Source organism: Triturus cristatus, chromosome 1_2 (genome assembly GCF_964204655.1).
Source record: "Triturus cristatus chromosome 1_2, aTriCri1.1, whole genome shotgun sequence".
Taxonomy (NCBI): domain Eukaryota; kingdom Metazoa; phylum Chordata; class Amphibia; order Caudata; family Salamandridae; genus Triturus; species Triturus cristatus.
Window position 1 is genome coordinate 279,055,781 of NC_140580.1, and position 14,962 is coordinate 279,070,742.

The window sequence follows — 14,962 nt, forward strand, 5'->3', positions numbered from 1 at the left end:
CCTTCAGAATCCCCATGATGTTGGAAGAAAAGGACGCAAATTTGGCGTGGATACCTTATGTGGTCAAAAAGTTACAGAGGCCTCAGCGCGCATTACGCCAAAAAAGGGCGTGGCACAGGAGGGGGAAAAAGCCTGGCAGCGAAGGGGCTAGAATCTGAAGTGAAACTTCCTTTGACCCAGCATTCCCCCAGATTTCTCAATAAAAATAGTACCTCACTTGTGTGGGTAGGCCTAGTGACCGTGGCAGGAAACGGCCCAAAATGCAACGTGAACACATCACATTTTTCTACAGAAATATGACCTTTTTTTGCAATATGCATTGCTGTGGATTTTGGGCATTAGCTCAGCAGCAACATAGGGAAACCCAGAAAACTTGTACATTTTTACAAACTAGACACCCAGGGGAATCCAGGATGGGGGGACTTGTGTGACTCTCACCTATTTCTGTTACCTAGAATCCAGTGGTGTAGCAAGGGGGGTGGGGGGTGCGGTCTGCCCCGGGCGGCACATGTTTTGTAGGCTACGGCCTCCCCCGCGCTTACATGTGTTTGCTGCGGGGGCATCAACCACAAAAAAAATCATCGCAAGCACCCCCCCGCTCTACATCGCTGCCGTCGTGGGCAGCAAAGGCACTGACCGACACAAGTGGCAAAGTGCCTAGCTATGCCACTGCCAGAATCCCATGCAAATCTCACAAGTTGTCTAAAAATCACTCATTCTTCTCTCATTTCTGTGATCAAAAGTTCTGGAATCGACGGGAGCCACACACTTTCACCCACCCAGCATTCCTCTAAGCCTCATGATAAAAATGGTACCTCGCTTGTGTGGGTAGGCCTAGTGCCCACAACAGGAAATGGGTGAAAACCTACTGTGGAGACATCAAAATTATCAATCACAAATCACCGTATTTTTGCAAGGGAGTAACCTGCGTTTTTTAGCGCGGGCCCGGCAGCCATCTAGGGAAACCTACAAAACCCAGGCACTTCTTAAAACCAGACACCCAGGGGAGTCCAGGGAGGTATGGCTTGCATGGACCCCACAACTTTTTCTTATCCAGAATCCCCTGCAAACCTAAAATTTTGCTAATAAAATAAAAACATTTTCCTCAAATTTCTGTGTTTAAAAGCAGTGGGATCACTGGGCCGGCACAAATTTCCTGCCACCCAGCCTTCCTCTAGGTCTCCCGATAAGAATTATACCTCACTTGTGTGGGTGGGCCAATTTCCCGTGACAGGGAAGGGCCCAAAATGCATTATGGAGGCTTCATTATTATCTATCACAAAATGACCTGGTTTTGCAAGGGGGGGCACCTGCATTTTTGGTTCTGGGCTCAGCGGCCACCCCGGGAGACCTTCCAAACCCAGACATTTCTGAAAACTAGACACAAAGATTCTAGACCCCTGGATTGGTGTTGTAGACACTTTGAATTCTCAAGGAGACCTCCTGAAAGAAGATCCAGAAGTTTGGTTAAGTTTAGGAGTTTTTTGGTAAACAGCTCGATTAGGTGACCGACTCGACGTTGAGAGTCAAGCTGGCTATCTTCAACCGCGACACGGCCTGCGTCTCAGGTTCATCCCACAGAAATCTCCAGAGCTCCAGACTTGAAGGGATTTGAACAGGGCCTCGCAGAAAACCAAGCCGAGGATGTCGACATGAATCCGGGCAGAAGAGGAGCCTCACTTGACTTCGAGAGAAAAAGCTACAGAAAAATGACTAAGTACAAAGGTAAATTTTAAACGAGGCCTCCCGCTTTTTGTATCCAACCAGGGCTCCATCACAGTCAGCCTCCAACTTTGACTTTGTCCTGGTCAAACGCGATCAGATGTCCCAATTTGGTGCTGTAGGTTTTTAAGCACTAGAAAGTGTTTATTCTTTTAAAATTCATATCTCCTGCGTTGTGGGCACTTTGAACACAAGAAAACCTTCTGAAACAAGATCCAGACGTTTGGTGAAGTTTGGGAACTTTTTGGTATAAAGCTCCATAAGGTGGCCGACTTGACATCGAGAGTCAAGTCAGCTACCTTGAACCGGTACCCGGCCTGGATTTCAGGTTTGTCCTGCTAAAAGTTCGAAAGGTCCAGACTTCCAGGATTTGACTGGGGCCTTGCAGAAAACCAAGCTGACAACACCAGCCTGAAGATGAGCCTCGCTCGAAGTCGAGGGAAAAAGCTCCAGAAAACGACTAAGTGTGAAGGTAAAATGTTGACTGAGGCCTCCCACTTAGTGTATCTGTGTATCTGACCAGTGCTTCATTGCTCTTGGCTTCAAACATTGACTTTGTCCCAGTCCAGTGCGACCAGATGTCCCAATTGGCACTAAAGGTTTTTACATACTAGAAAGGGAATATTATTAAAAATATGTATCTCTGGTTCCCTACATTGGATTTTTGTTGTTTTGGTGTCGATTTGTTTATAAAAATATAACCTATGATGTTTATAAATTGGAGTTGGATTTATATTTTGTTTTCTGTCTTACTTATTTCATGTATGGGTGTTTTTTAATGCTTTAAACACCTGTGTCCTAATTATGCCTGCCTGCTCATTGCCATCTACCAAGGGTTGAGCAGGAAAATAATATATTGAGACCTTGACTTACCCTTTCATTGTGTTTGAGGCCTTATTACCAGTGGTACGTCACTACTTATCACTACTAATAATCCACTTTCCAACATTTGGTGTTCAGCGGAGAGGATACATACTTGTGTTTAAATTACACAATACAGTAAATTCAGTAAATATCTTTAAAAATCCTCTAAATTGACTTAGAACATAACTTTTGATGTTTGAATACTCTGTTTTTGAATTCATATTTTTGATTTTTCTAAATTTGTTCTATTTCTAAATTGTAAAGTATGTGTGACCCAAAACTAGGGATGCCATGAATCTAGACCTGGTTAACCTGTCTAAACTCACAGTGGCTGAGCTTAGGGTAAAGTGCAGGAGCAAGGGTCTACCTAATAATAACAAGATCAGAAAGACAGAATTGATTAGGACCCTTAAGGCTGGGACACAGAAGCCCCAAGGAAACAATAGTAGAGGTAAGATGGACCCTCCAACCACATCCAGGAGGTGGATGATGACACCTTATCCATTTCTTCTAATACAAGGTTCATACTTCCAGCTAATGGGGAGAAGATGGGAGGCTCCGCCACAGAGGACCAAGACAGGGCCCTCAGAAGGCTCAGTTAGCTTCCATAGCTCTAGAAGAGAAAAAGAACTAGCTACAGAGAAGTGGGAGAAGGTGAAAGCAAGAAGAAATGGTGGCAGCAACAATGAAGATACTTAGATGCCCAGGGTGGTGAGTTTAGTCCCAGGCTTCCCAAGGGAATAATTCCAATGTACACAAAGGGGGATGACATTGACAAATGGCTGACTTCATTTGAAAGGGCCCTTGAAATAAGAGAGGTCCACTCCAAGTATTGGGGTTCACTCTTGTGGGTCCTGATCCCAGTAGCTGGGATTAATAGGCTCCTGTCCCTACACATGGAAGAAGCAACCTGGTGTGTTTCACCAGGTAAGCACTGCAGACAGCAGAGCCAAACTCCATCCCATGGCAAAGGTGAGTTTTGAATGGAGAGGTGAGACTGGTCTGAAGAAAGTAATTTTGTCTCCTGCACTCCCAGTACAGTGTCTACCGGGAAATGTTCTTGAAGTGTCTGACTGGTCAGGGTTGGAGAGAATAAGCCCTGCTAGGATGCCTGACCTCCCTGAGTGGGTCTGTGCTATGACCAGATCACAAGCTGCCACGAAGGGAAATGCTGGCCACTAGGACCCTGGAACAATGGGCCAAGCTTCCATAGACAAGGGTCTGATGAGCCAGCCCAGGAAACTCGAGAGGAGCAGCAGGAATCTGACACTGAGGGGGTAGATCTGACCTCCGAGGAAGGGATTCCATCCCTGCAAGGTCTGTCAGGTTTGGCAGAATTGACAGGAGCTGGTGGACCCTCCAGAGATGAGTTTTGATAGGAACAGAGAGAGTGTCCCACCCTTGGGAGCTTGAGGCAGATGTCTCAAAGCAAGAGGAGGGGGATGACAGTGGATTCCACAGAGTCTACTGGGAGGATGGAGTTATCTACATTAGGGCTAGAAACCTCAAGGAAAGGGCCACCAGGAGGTTGGCAGTCCTTCCACGGAAGCACAGAGAATTCCTCCTGACTTTAAGTCATGATATCCCCTTAGCAGATCATTTGAGGCAGAATAATATTTGGAACTATATATCTGCAGAGGTAAAGGAGTTCTGTAGCTCCTGTGTCACCAGTGGAAAGGCAGGAGGCAAGCCAAATGCTCCCTTAATACCACTGCCAGTGGTTGGGAGCCCCTTTGATAGGGAGGGGGTGGACATTGTTGGTCCCCTAGAAACCCCAACTGCATTAGGGACTCGTATTTCTTGGTGGAAGTGGGCCATGCCGCAAAATACCCTGAAGCAATACCCCTTAGGACAGTCACTGCTCATTCAGAGGCTAGGGCCCTACTAGATTTGTTCACCAGAGTGGGCTTCTCCAAAGGAGGTGGTTTCAGATAAAAGAACAAACATTATGTCCAGCTATCTGAAAATGATGTGAGATGAATGTTGAGTTATCTACAAGTACACTACGCCATATCATCCCCAGACTAATGATCTGGTAGAGAGGTTCAATAAGACCCTGAATGGCATGATCAATGGCTTGTCTGACAAACTCAGGAGTGGATGGGATGTTCTCCTTCCATGCCTACTGTTTGCCTACAGGGCGCTCCCACAAAAAGCGGTTGGCTTTAGCACCTTTGAGTTGTTGTTTAGGGCACCCTGTGAGGTGGCCATTGTGCCTGGTTAAAGAGTATTGGGTAAAACCTCTCAAGGAAGTCAAGGACAATGTGCTGGATTATGTACTAAACCTGAGATCTCACATGGCAGAGTACATGTCTAAAGCAAACATGAAACTGGAGGCCAGCCAAGAGCTCATGAAGCACTGGTATGACCAAAAGGCAGAAGGATGCCATGCCTGAGTACACTCCAGGACGGTTGGTGTGGGTGTTGGAACCTGTAGCTCCTAGGGTCCTCTAGGACAAGTAGATGGGGACCTACCCAATCCTAGAGAAGAAGAGTGAAGTTATCAACCTGGTAGACCTTAACACCCCCAAGAACCCCCACAGGGTCCTGCATGGCAACAGATTGAAACCCCACCAAGACAGGGCAGACATAACCATGTTGATGGTCACAGATGAGGGAGGCGAGGAGGAGACAGAGCCAGTTCCAGATCTCCTCTCCAACAATGTGCTAGATGGGTCAGTGGAGGGAGTGGTACTCTTTCCCAAATTGACAGACCACCAGCAAAAAGGACTGCAAGCAAGAGCTAGAACAGTTTGCTGATCTGTTTTCTTTGATCCCAGGTATCATCACTTGTCTACCCAAGACATTGACACTTGTGACAGCCTACTTGTAAAAAAATAAACCGTAAAGATTGTCTGACCATGTCAGAGACAGCATCAAGGCTGAAGTATCTAAGATGCTCGGATATCAAGTAATTGAGCCCTCTCATAACTAATGGGCCAGACCAGTAGTACTTGTGCCCCTACCTAATCCTGGGGGGGGGGGGGTGTTAAGGTTCTGTGTGGACTACAGAGGACTGACTGCAATCGTTATTATTATATTTTATGTTCAATTATTAAAATCATTACATATATTGGCCGTAATAGTGAGAAAGTGAAGAAGAGAGAAGTATGCAGTACATAAATATTGTTTAAAAACACTTAGTTTGTTTATTCAAATAGAAAGTTTTTATTTTATCAGGATCAGTTAGCCAAGGCTTATAGTTTATTCATCAAGAGTTTCATTGTTCTTGGTCGTATCCCGCCAGTGGACTGTGCTGTGTGCAGTGCGGCTCAGATGATGTCCATGAATTTCCCTAACCCTACAAGAGACTGTGGAGTATTGTTGGAGAAGCACATGTCAGATACCTTCCTGCAGCATCTATGGCCATTACCTCATCAGAGAGGAATTAGGAGGCGACGTCGGTCATTAGCAAGGAGTGGCAGAAGCACAGCAAGTTTACCCAGGACTCGAAGTAGTAGTTGCATAACCTGCAAGAAGATTGCCCATCCCTGTGTGCCCAGTGTGGGTTAAAGTGAGCAATAGGTAGCGTTAGAAGCCTCATTTAAGGGATCTTGCTTTGAGTTTCAGGACTCAGTAAGTACTTAAAGAAGGGCTGGACTTTTCCCTCAATGTAGGAAGCATCCAGGGCTGTGAAGAGTGGCCTGTGTTGGAGCCTTTCAATGTATCTTTCAAATGAGGCTTCAATAACTTATGCATTCGTTGCCTTTTTCCACATTAGCAGGGAAAATTTAGATTGGTCAAATTTGCCATTTCAATCTTCAAAATGCTGATGGCTTGGAGTAGCTGTGAACGCTATGGAGATGTTTTGAAGTTGGGATTTCAGTAACGGAGCGGTGGCATGCAGAGTTCTGATGTAGTATTTAATTAGGTCTCCTAGGCAGGAGAAGTCTGTGCTTACCTTTTCCAGCTCCAGCCTCATCCTAGCCCTCCTTGCATGATGAGGATATGTAAATATATTTTTTATATGCCATTGATTGAAAATTTGCGAGGTACAGGCCAAGTTTTCCTATAAAAGCTAAGTGACTGTAGTTCAAGGCAGGCACTAGCTTGGTTCGTAAAACATCTAGCATAGGGTCAGCTGTTAGGCTGTGTAGCTGATGGTTTAAACGTTTCAAGCTGTAAATAACCCCAGCTCCCTTTATCCTAAGATGTTTGAGATTGGCCACTGGATTTGCCCCGTCATTGAACCAGACACCCAAATAATTGATATTTGCTGTTCACCTATTTGCCATTGCCTACATTTCTTGGGGGGGTGTTTGCCAAAAACCATTACTTTGGTCTTTGACTAGTTCACATGGAGTTTGTTCTCTGAGTTGTACCTGTGGAGGGCATTTAGGGCTCTCTGTAGGCCCGTTCTAGTGTGGTCCATAATGATAACGTCCTCTGCATATTTCAGGATTTGCAGGTGTGATCTCCCAAGTCTAGGTGTAATTAGACTTGCGCCTTCCAGAAATTTGGGCAGGTCAGCGGTGTAGAGGTTAAACAGTCCTGGGGCCAACACGCAGCCCTGCTTAAGGCCATTGTTCAATGGATTTTTTGCTGCTGTAGCTCTAGTTTTTATCCTGACCCATATGCCCCGATACAGGGACATTATGATTTTGAGAAGTTGGGAGGGAATCTCCTAGGAATTTAATTTGTGCCATAGGATGCCCCAGTCGACTTTATCAAATGCTGCGCTATAGTCCACGAAACAGCTGAATAGTGGTGGTCCCTTAGCCCGTGTGCTACGTCTGGACAGATAGGTCAGTGCTAGAATGTTATCAATGGTTGAGCAATCTGGTCTGAATTCTGACTGGGTGTTAGGGAGGATGCTGTTTTCGGCTGCCCAGGCTTCCAGTTCACCCATTAAAATACAGACATAGGCTTTGGCTTCGAGGTCCAGGAAGGCTATCAGTCGATAGTTGTCCGGGTTCTTGGAATCTTCTTTTTGCGTATAGGATGGAAGATTGATCCATGCCATGTTGGCGGAACTGTGGCTGTGAGGAAGGTGTGATTGAAAAGTTGTGTGAGGACCACTGCCCAAAGGTTTTGGGCAAATTTAAACACTGCTCCTGGAATTCTGTTGGGTCCCAGTGCTCCATCACTTCTCATTTGTTTGATGGTTTTAATGACTATGGCCTCTGAGATATGGAAATCCTGTGTGTCCAGGAGATTAGGGAGCAGTATGGGGCTCAGCGTTCTTGTTTCACCGACTCTGAAGAGTAGAGCTGCTTGGCGTAGTTGACCCATACATTGTCTGCTACTCCATTCTCCTTCGACTGGCTGTGGTTGCTGAGTTGATTGATGTGCTTCCAGAACTGACTGCAGTCACTTAGACTGATGATCACCCTTTGCCCGGAGCCGATAAGGTCATTGATAGGTTAGGGACTACTAAGTACCTGAGTACATTTGATTTGACCTCAGGCTACTGACAGATTGCCCTCACTGAAGGAGCAAAAGAGATTTCAGCATTCTCAACACCAGAAGGACATTAGAAATTCAAAGGCAGGTGAACAGGGTCCTGTCTGGCTTAGAGAAATTCAGTGCAGCTTATCTGAACGATATAGATGTATACAGTTCCACCTAAAAGGATCACTTGTCCCACCTGAAGGAAGTGCTTCAGGTCCTGCAGCTGGCAGGCCTGAATATTAAGGCCAGTAACTGTCAAATAGGGCAGAGCTCAGTAGTGTACCTGGGCCACTTTGTAGGTGCAAGCAATGTACACCTTCTCTAGACAATGATACAAACTATTGTTGATTTGGTAGCTCCTACCACCCAGAAACAGGTTATGGACATTGCTTGGCCAGACTGGGTATTATAGACTGCTTGTTCTGAACTATGACACCATTATGACTCCCCTGACAGAACTCACCTCTAAGAAGATGCCAAAGAAAGTCATTTGGGCCCCAGAGTGTCGGAAGGCCTTTGACACTCTGAAGGAGGCTTTATGTTCAGTACCAGTACCACTTACCCCTGACTACATAAAGGAATTTGTGGTTTAGTCAGATGCTTCAGACCAAAATGATTGGGGCAATGTTGGCACAAGTAAATAAAGATGGCCTTGATCAGCCAGTTGCCTTCATCAGTAGGCAACTTCTCCCCAGAGAGCAAAGATGGAGTGCCATTGAGAAGGAAGCCTTTACTGTGGTCTAGTCCCTGAAGATTTTGAGGTTATACATGTTTGGCACTCAGTTCCGGGTTCAAACCGACCACAGACCTCTCAAATGGTCGATGCAGATGAGGAGGGAAAATTCCAAACTGTTGAGGTGGCCCATTTCCCTACAGGGAATGGACTTCACAGTGGAACACAGACCTGGATCTGCCCATGCCAAAGCAGATGGACTTTCCAGGTGTTTCCATTTAGCTGATGAGGGTGTAGGTTAGTTACCCATCACCTTTCGTCTGGGGGGGGGGGCTGTGTGAGAAAGTTATCCTTTTGGCCCTGATCACCCCCATTTTTTGCTTGGTAATGGTGGTACCTGACTCTGACGATGCCCTGGGCTCTGCTTAGCCAACCCAGGGCCAGTGCTCTGCTTTAAAGGTATATGGTGGTTAGGTCTAATTGCAATTGGCTATGATAGATCCCTGTAAGTACCTAGTCTATAATAAGGCAAGGGGGATTCACACTACCTATACGTCCCTAGTATATAATAGAGCAGAGAGGTATAGATACCCAGTAGATTTCCAGCATTGCATTGTGCACTGCTGTGTTGCCTGCTGACACTTTAAAGGCAGCCCTGCTTTTCAGACGGTCTTAAAAATTTAATTATCTGCAAATTTGACTTCGAAATTAAAGGAGAGATCTTGGTGGGTTTTCAGGGGACCCTTTAAAGGGTCTCCTGTGTGCATCAGGGAGGATTTATTGTGACAAGATGCTTGGTTCCTAACATCCTAGGGTAAGATGAAGCCATCATGGAGCTAGGAAACTCATAATGACAAGTATCCAAACCATGTACTCTCTATGGCTTCCATGTGCACTTACAATATCCAAGAATGACACAGATATTGTATGGTAAGATCTGCTCATGCACATATGTCCACAAATGGGATATAGAGCAAACAGTCTAAGGGCTGTAAGGCCTACAGTAGGTGTGACCTACCTATACCTCATGCAGTTTATAGGGACATAGCACACATGGGTCTCTGGGGTGGCACAATTTGTGCTGCAGCCCCAGTGGACCTTCCCAGTCCCAATGCCCTAGGTACTCGGGGTACCATTTACTAGGGACTTCCAGGGGTGGCTGAAGATGTATCAATTGTGGTACAGTTTTAGGAAAGAGATCTGACACTGGTAATCTAGTTTGCAGGGACCCAGTAAACTTTCAATTCGAGATCACATCATACACCAAGCAAAATGGGCTAACCATGTCAAAAGAGGCACTTTCCTACAGTTGGATTAGCCTGATCTAACGTCAAAGGAGAGACTTTCTCCATGTTGGATTTTGGAAGAATGATGCTTTCTGGGGCAAGAATACACCACATTTTGGAGCAAGTGGTCATATGCTTGGGTGGCACCTTGCATCCTATTGGTCAGGAGTGCACCCAGCTTGACATCCAGGAACATTGCATAAATATGGAAGAGCTGCATGGTGACTCAGATCTGTTGCCTGAAACTACAAGGATGAAACTACAAGGAGAAGAAGGTCTGCCCCGCTGGAAACCTGATCTGCACTGCAAAGGTCTAAACTCTGAAGGACTGCACCTGCTGCACATTCTGGGACTACAGCCCTAAAGACTTTGCCTTGCTTCAAGAATTTGGGAGTGGGCTCCCAGCATGCTACAAGTTAGCTGAGCTCACCTGCATCATCTCTACCAAGAGGTCCCCATCCTGGAGTGTCTCAAGTGGACTTTTAAGGATTTGGCAGGTGCATTGTGGGAATTGTAGTCCCGCCATTCCATTGACCATCTCGGATATTCTAGACCCTAGATTGGTGTTGTGGACACTTTGAACGCCCAAGAAGACATTCTGAAACAAGATCCAGACGTTTTGTGAAGTTTGGGAACTTTTCGGTATAAAGCTCCATAAGGTGGCCGACTCGACATCAAGAGTCAAGCCAGCTACCTTGAACCCGGGACCCAACCTAGATTTCAGGTTTGTCCTGCTGAAAGTTCCAAAGATACAGACTTCCAGGATTTTACTGGGGCCTCGCAGAAAACCAAGCCGACGACACCAGCCTGAAGACAAGCCTCGCTCAACGTCGAGAGAAAAAGCTCCCAAAAATGATTAAGTGTGAAGGTAAAATTTTGACTGAGGCCTCCCACTTAGTGCATCCGACCAGGACTTCATCGCGGTTGGCCTCAAACTTTGACTTTATCCCAGTGAAGTGCAACCAGATGTCCCAAATTGGCGCAAAAGGTTTTTAGGTACTAGAAAGGGATTATTATTAAAAAATATGTATCTCTGGTTCCCTATATTGGATTTATGTCATTTTGTTGTCAATTTGTTCATAAAAAAACTATTTTTCTCAATTGGAATTGGAGTTTTAGTGTGTTTTGTGTACTTACTTATGCATTGGTGTTTTTAAATGGTTTGCATACCTGCCTCCTAAGTTACGCCTGCCTGCTCATTGCCAGCCACCAAGGGTTAAGCAAGGGAATCCTTTATTGAGACCTTGGCTGATCCTTTTATTGTGTTTGTGGGCTTATTACTAGTGGCGAGTCACTATTTATTGCTATAAATAAAACACTTTTCAATATATTGTATGAGACACAAACCTAGGTATGTAATCCATGACATCGTAAACATTTATCTTTATCAATAGCTGATACCCCCGAGGAAGGGTTTTCCTGAAATGCATTGGGTCTACGATGAAACTGTTACTTATGAGTAACTCTGAATTCTTATACGCTGCAGATACAAGTTTGGAGCAGCAGCCTCTATTGAATTTGAATATTGGCTCTACCATGTTTTCAATTAGGCAATTAAAGCATTGGACATGATCATCTCGTCTTGACTAATTGCACTAATTGTGTTGATTTTGTTCAACTTTAGAAGCCCTCGTGCTCAAAGGTTGTACACTCTGAATCTGGTTTACTACCCGTTTACCAGCTTCTGACATTTGGTTCAAAACAATCGTTCTGGGCAGAGCATGAACCAGGGTTGCACATTATAAACATTGACTATGAACATTTGAGAAAGGTGAAGTTGTTTTATATTAATATTTTGGAGTGCATTCTATCATTTATATCAACCAGGATATCTTTGACCAGAATTATTTGGATAATTCTGAACGCTCATTCATGAATCATTGTAACTCTAATAAACAAGGACTGTGAGATATTGGTGTGAGTTGCATGTTAAAATGTAAAACAAGTTTTAATCATGATCTGAAAAAAAAAAAAAACATCTGGTGTTGGCTACCAGCCTTTTTGCTTTGTCATTGCTTCTTTGGTTTTGTTATGGTTTTTGCAAAACTTTATTCATATAGAAACTGCCATGAGCTGATAACAATTTTTTATCTGAAAGCAAATATGTTTTTGGCTCAAAAAGCACACATTGCTATAGTAGTCCCTTGTCACTGAACTGAACCACTTTGCGTGTGGAACTGCTCTTTGAGAAAAACAGACTGTCATTCCTCACAGTGAAGTTAGCCAAGGGCTGAAGTGCCCCTGTTGTATGATGTAAAAGAATGGAAGAAAAATGTGAAAGACACAATAAGAGACCAATGGATAAAGAGTGGTGGCCAAAAGCTACTATATATAACTATTATACATATAATTTTAGTAAAATCAAGAAGTCTTGGCTAAAGTCGGACATAAAGTGGTTATGTGCTGCATGTTCAAATTTTTAATATGCTTGTTTTAAAAAATAGGTACGGAGACTTGTCATCGCATTTAAATGTCATATGATGCCACGTTCTATGATTTCATCAGGGAGGTGGAGGTAGTGTAATGCCGCTTTTGCTTCCTGTACAAATATATTCAAAATATGCCACTGATGAATGAAAAGGACGAGCTGTATGTGAAAAGTTTGGGAATGTTCTAATATTAACTCCAATAGAACAATATTTTTGTAAATTATATGTATGACACAATAGGTCTGTTGTACAGTTCATTTTACAACTAATTTGGTTATTTTTGTAGGGTTCTTTAGTGGCAGTGCCAAAAGAAAATGCAATAAATGAGTGAAATATATAATACATAAGAATATATAATTATACCAAAGACAATCGAGAGTTCTAATTAAAATATGTTCTTTAGATTTCTTAACCAGGCCGATGTACTGAAAGCTCTTGACTTATTGGGCTTTGTTATTAGTGACAAAGAGTTAAGAACAATAACAGATCAACTGGATACACAAGACGGGTAAGACTACCTATATTATTTGTATATGTACTCCTTTGGTCTATTAAGCTGTAGATTTGAAAGCACTAACATGAAATAGAAGGCAACAAACTTACCTGCAAAAACAATATACCTATCTTGGATGTGAACGTTAATGAACTTTCAGGATAGCTCTACATGTTTTTTCAGCTTCTCAAAAGTACATGTTCATGAATAAATAATGTTTAATATATAGAAACATGCATTGACAATACCAATAAGTGAAAGTGAAAGTTTGTTTAGGTTATTAAAAACCAGAACAATATTCCAAAACAACAAATACATTGTACCATTGGAGCACATGAGCACATAAAACTTGTAATTACCTCCATTTCTTTAAACATTCCCTTTGAAAGGTTAACATTAATATGAGCAGGTGATACACCACCTTTTTTGTTCAGTACATTAAAATTAGTTGATTGTTTCTATTTACAATATTATTGTAGTTAAAAGGCAGACGGGGACCGCTGAGCGACATTGTGACCATTTTCATCGTGTCATTACTTTCTTCTAACAGATTAAAAATGTTATCAAGTGGCAAATTAGTTGCGGATCATTTGAGTCAAGGTTTTTTAATATGGCATTTCTGTAGATGCGGATGCCTCTTTCATTGAACTGTCTCCTAAACAGATGACGGCAGTGAGAACCTAAGGATGGGCAAATACATATTAGATGAATAAAGTCCTGTATTGGTGACCCACAGAGGATGCATGCTTTTGAACCCTGGTATTTCCAGCTAGGAAGGCTTGCACTGGAGGGCAGCTTCCCAATACGCAGCTCTAAAAACTTTTTTTTTAGGTAAGGGGAAAAGGCAAGACCCAGATATACTGCAGGTTCAGGTTTATTGTAGGAATGCAATACATCCAAGCATGGGCTCGCCGACTTAACATTGCTTTGTCTTCTAGTAGCGAGTGCATCTTTACCAAGAGATCTGGGTAATAACTACTAATGCAAGCCAGACCTTTTAACTTTTCTAATACATTTCCCATTAGTGGGCTGTGGCAACTGCCTGAGGATAGGAATACGCGAGCCCTGCTTGCAGACATTCTCAACCACTGACTAGAGAGCAAGACTGCAAGGTGTGTGAGAGTGGTTCTGGTAAATTGTGACTGCTACCATGCTAGGTGAAGTTGTGCTATCTATAAACCAAGATTGCTAGTGTGTGGGGTGTGTAACAATGTTTCAGTAGTGTGTGGCTGGTATTCTCTGATGATGCAAGAGTCTTCCTGGTATTGTATAACAGCTAGCCTGTGAGGGATGAGATGTTTAGCAGAATTTATGGTGTTTTGCGGTTTCACTATATGTACTTTTTACAGTTATCCAGTTTTCTTTGAGGTTATGGCTGAAGACATCCTCAGCACATATTTATTAATGTACAAAGCCTCCTCTGACACAACCCTGCATCAACGGTTCTGAATTGGAGTTCTGTTCCTTCTCTTGTCATCATTGGGGGTCTGCTTTCCTGAATGAGATTGGGGGTTGGGCCACATTAAAGACCCCGGCAGTTTATTTACAGTCAGGAACCCTTTCACAGTAACTGCCGACAGCCCACCCCAAATCCCCAATGAGAGCTAGCACCCGCATAATGTATACAACTGTTCATGTTTACTAGTGTTACAAAGCTACAGTAAAGATTTCTGTAACGATTAGGTTACCTCTTTGGCTTTTTATGGATCAGTTTTCTTTATCCTCATGTCTAATAAACCAGAACAAATAGAACACCCTTTATTGCCTACAACTCGGAGGGCTGACACGCTTAATGTCCTCTACCTCTCTCCCTCTAAAATCCCCACCCCAACATCCCTGTAAACCAGAACAACTGAGCTTTGCTTGTGCTCGATAATCCCTTGTTTCATTCCTGGTCACCTGGAAGTGAGAGGGGGTCCACTTTCGTTTTTGCTGTAGGCTGGGTTTGGCAGTAACTTGTTGCTGAGAGACATTTATGGATTGTTTTTGTGTGGTGTCTTTAGTATATGCAACACTTTTAGATATCGGGGGCATGTAAATCCTCTGCATTCTATAGATAGAAATTAAAGACAGGAGACCCAAATTGTTTGAAAGATCAAAGGAT

General features: G+C 43.6%; 1 protein-coding gene across 3 annotated transcripts in view; it reads left to right on the forward strand.

Moving 5' to 3' along the window:
• LOC146867159 (uncharacterized) overlaps nt 1-14,962 on the forward strand; it is a 316,562-nt gene that overhangs the window by 253,117 nt on the left and 48,483 nt on the right. For 2 of the 3 annotated variants that reach the window (XM_085603705.1, XM_085603703.1), the window contains exon 3: nt 12,769-12,873. The exons of the other annotated variant lie outside the window; for it this stretch is intronic. In XM_085603705.1, coding sequence (XP_085459831.1) covers nt 12,769-12,873 — 105 coding nt within the window. The remainder of the gene's footprint in view (nt 1-12,768; nt 12,874-14,962) is intronic. 3 annotated transcript variants of the gene reach the window in all.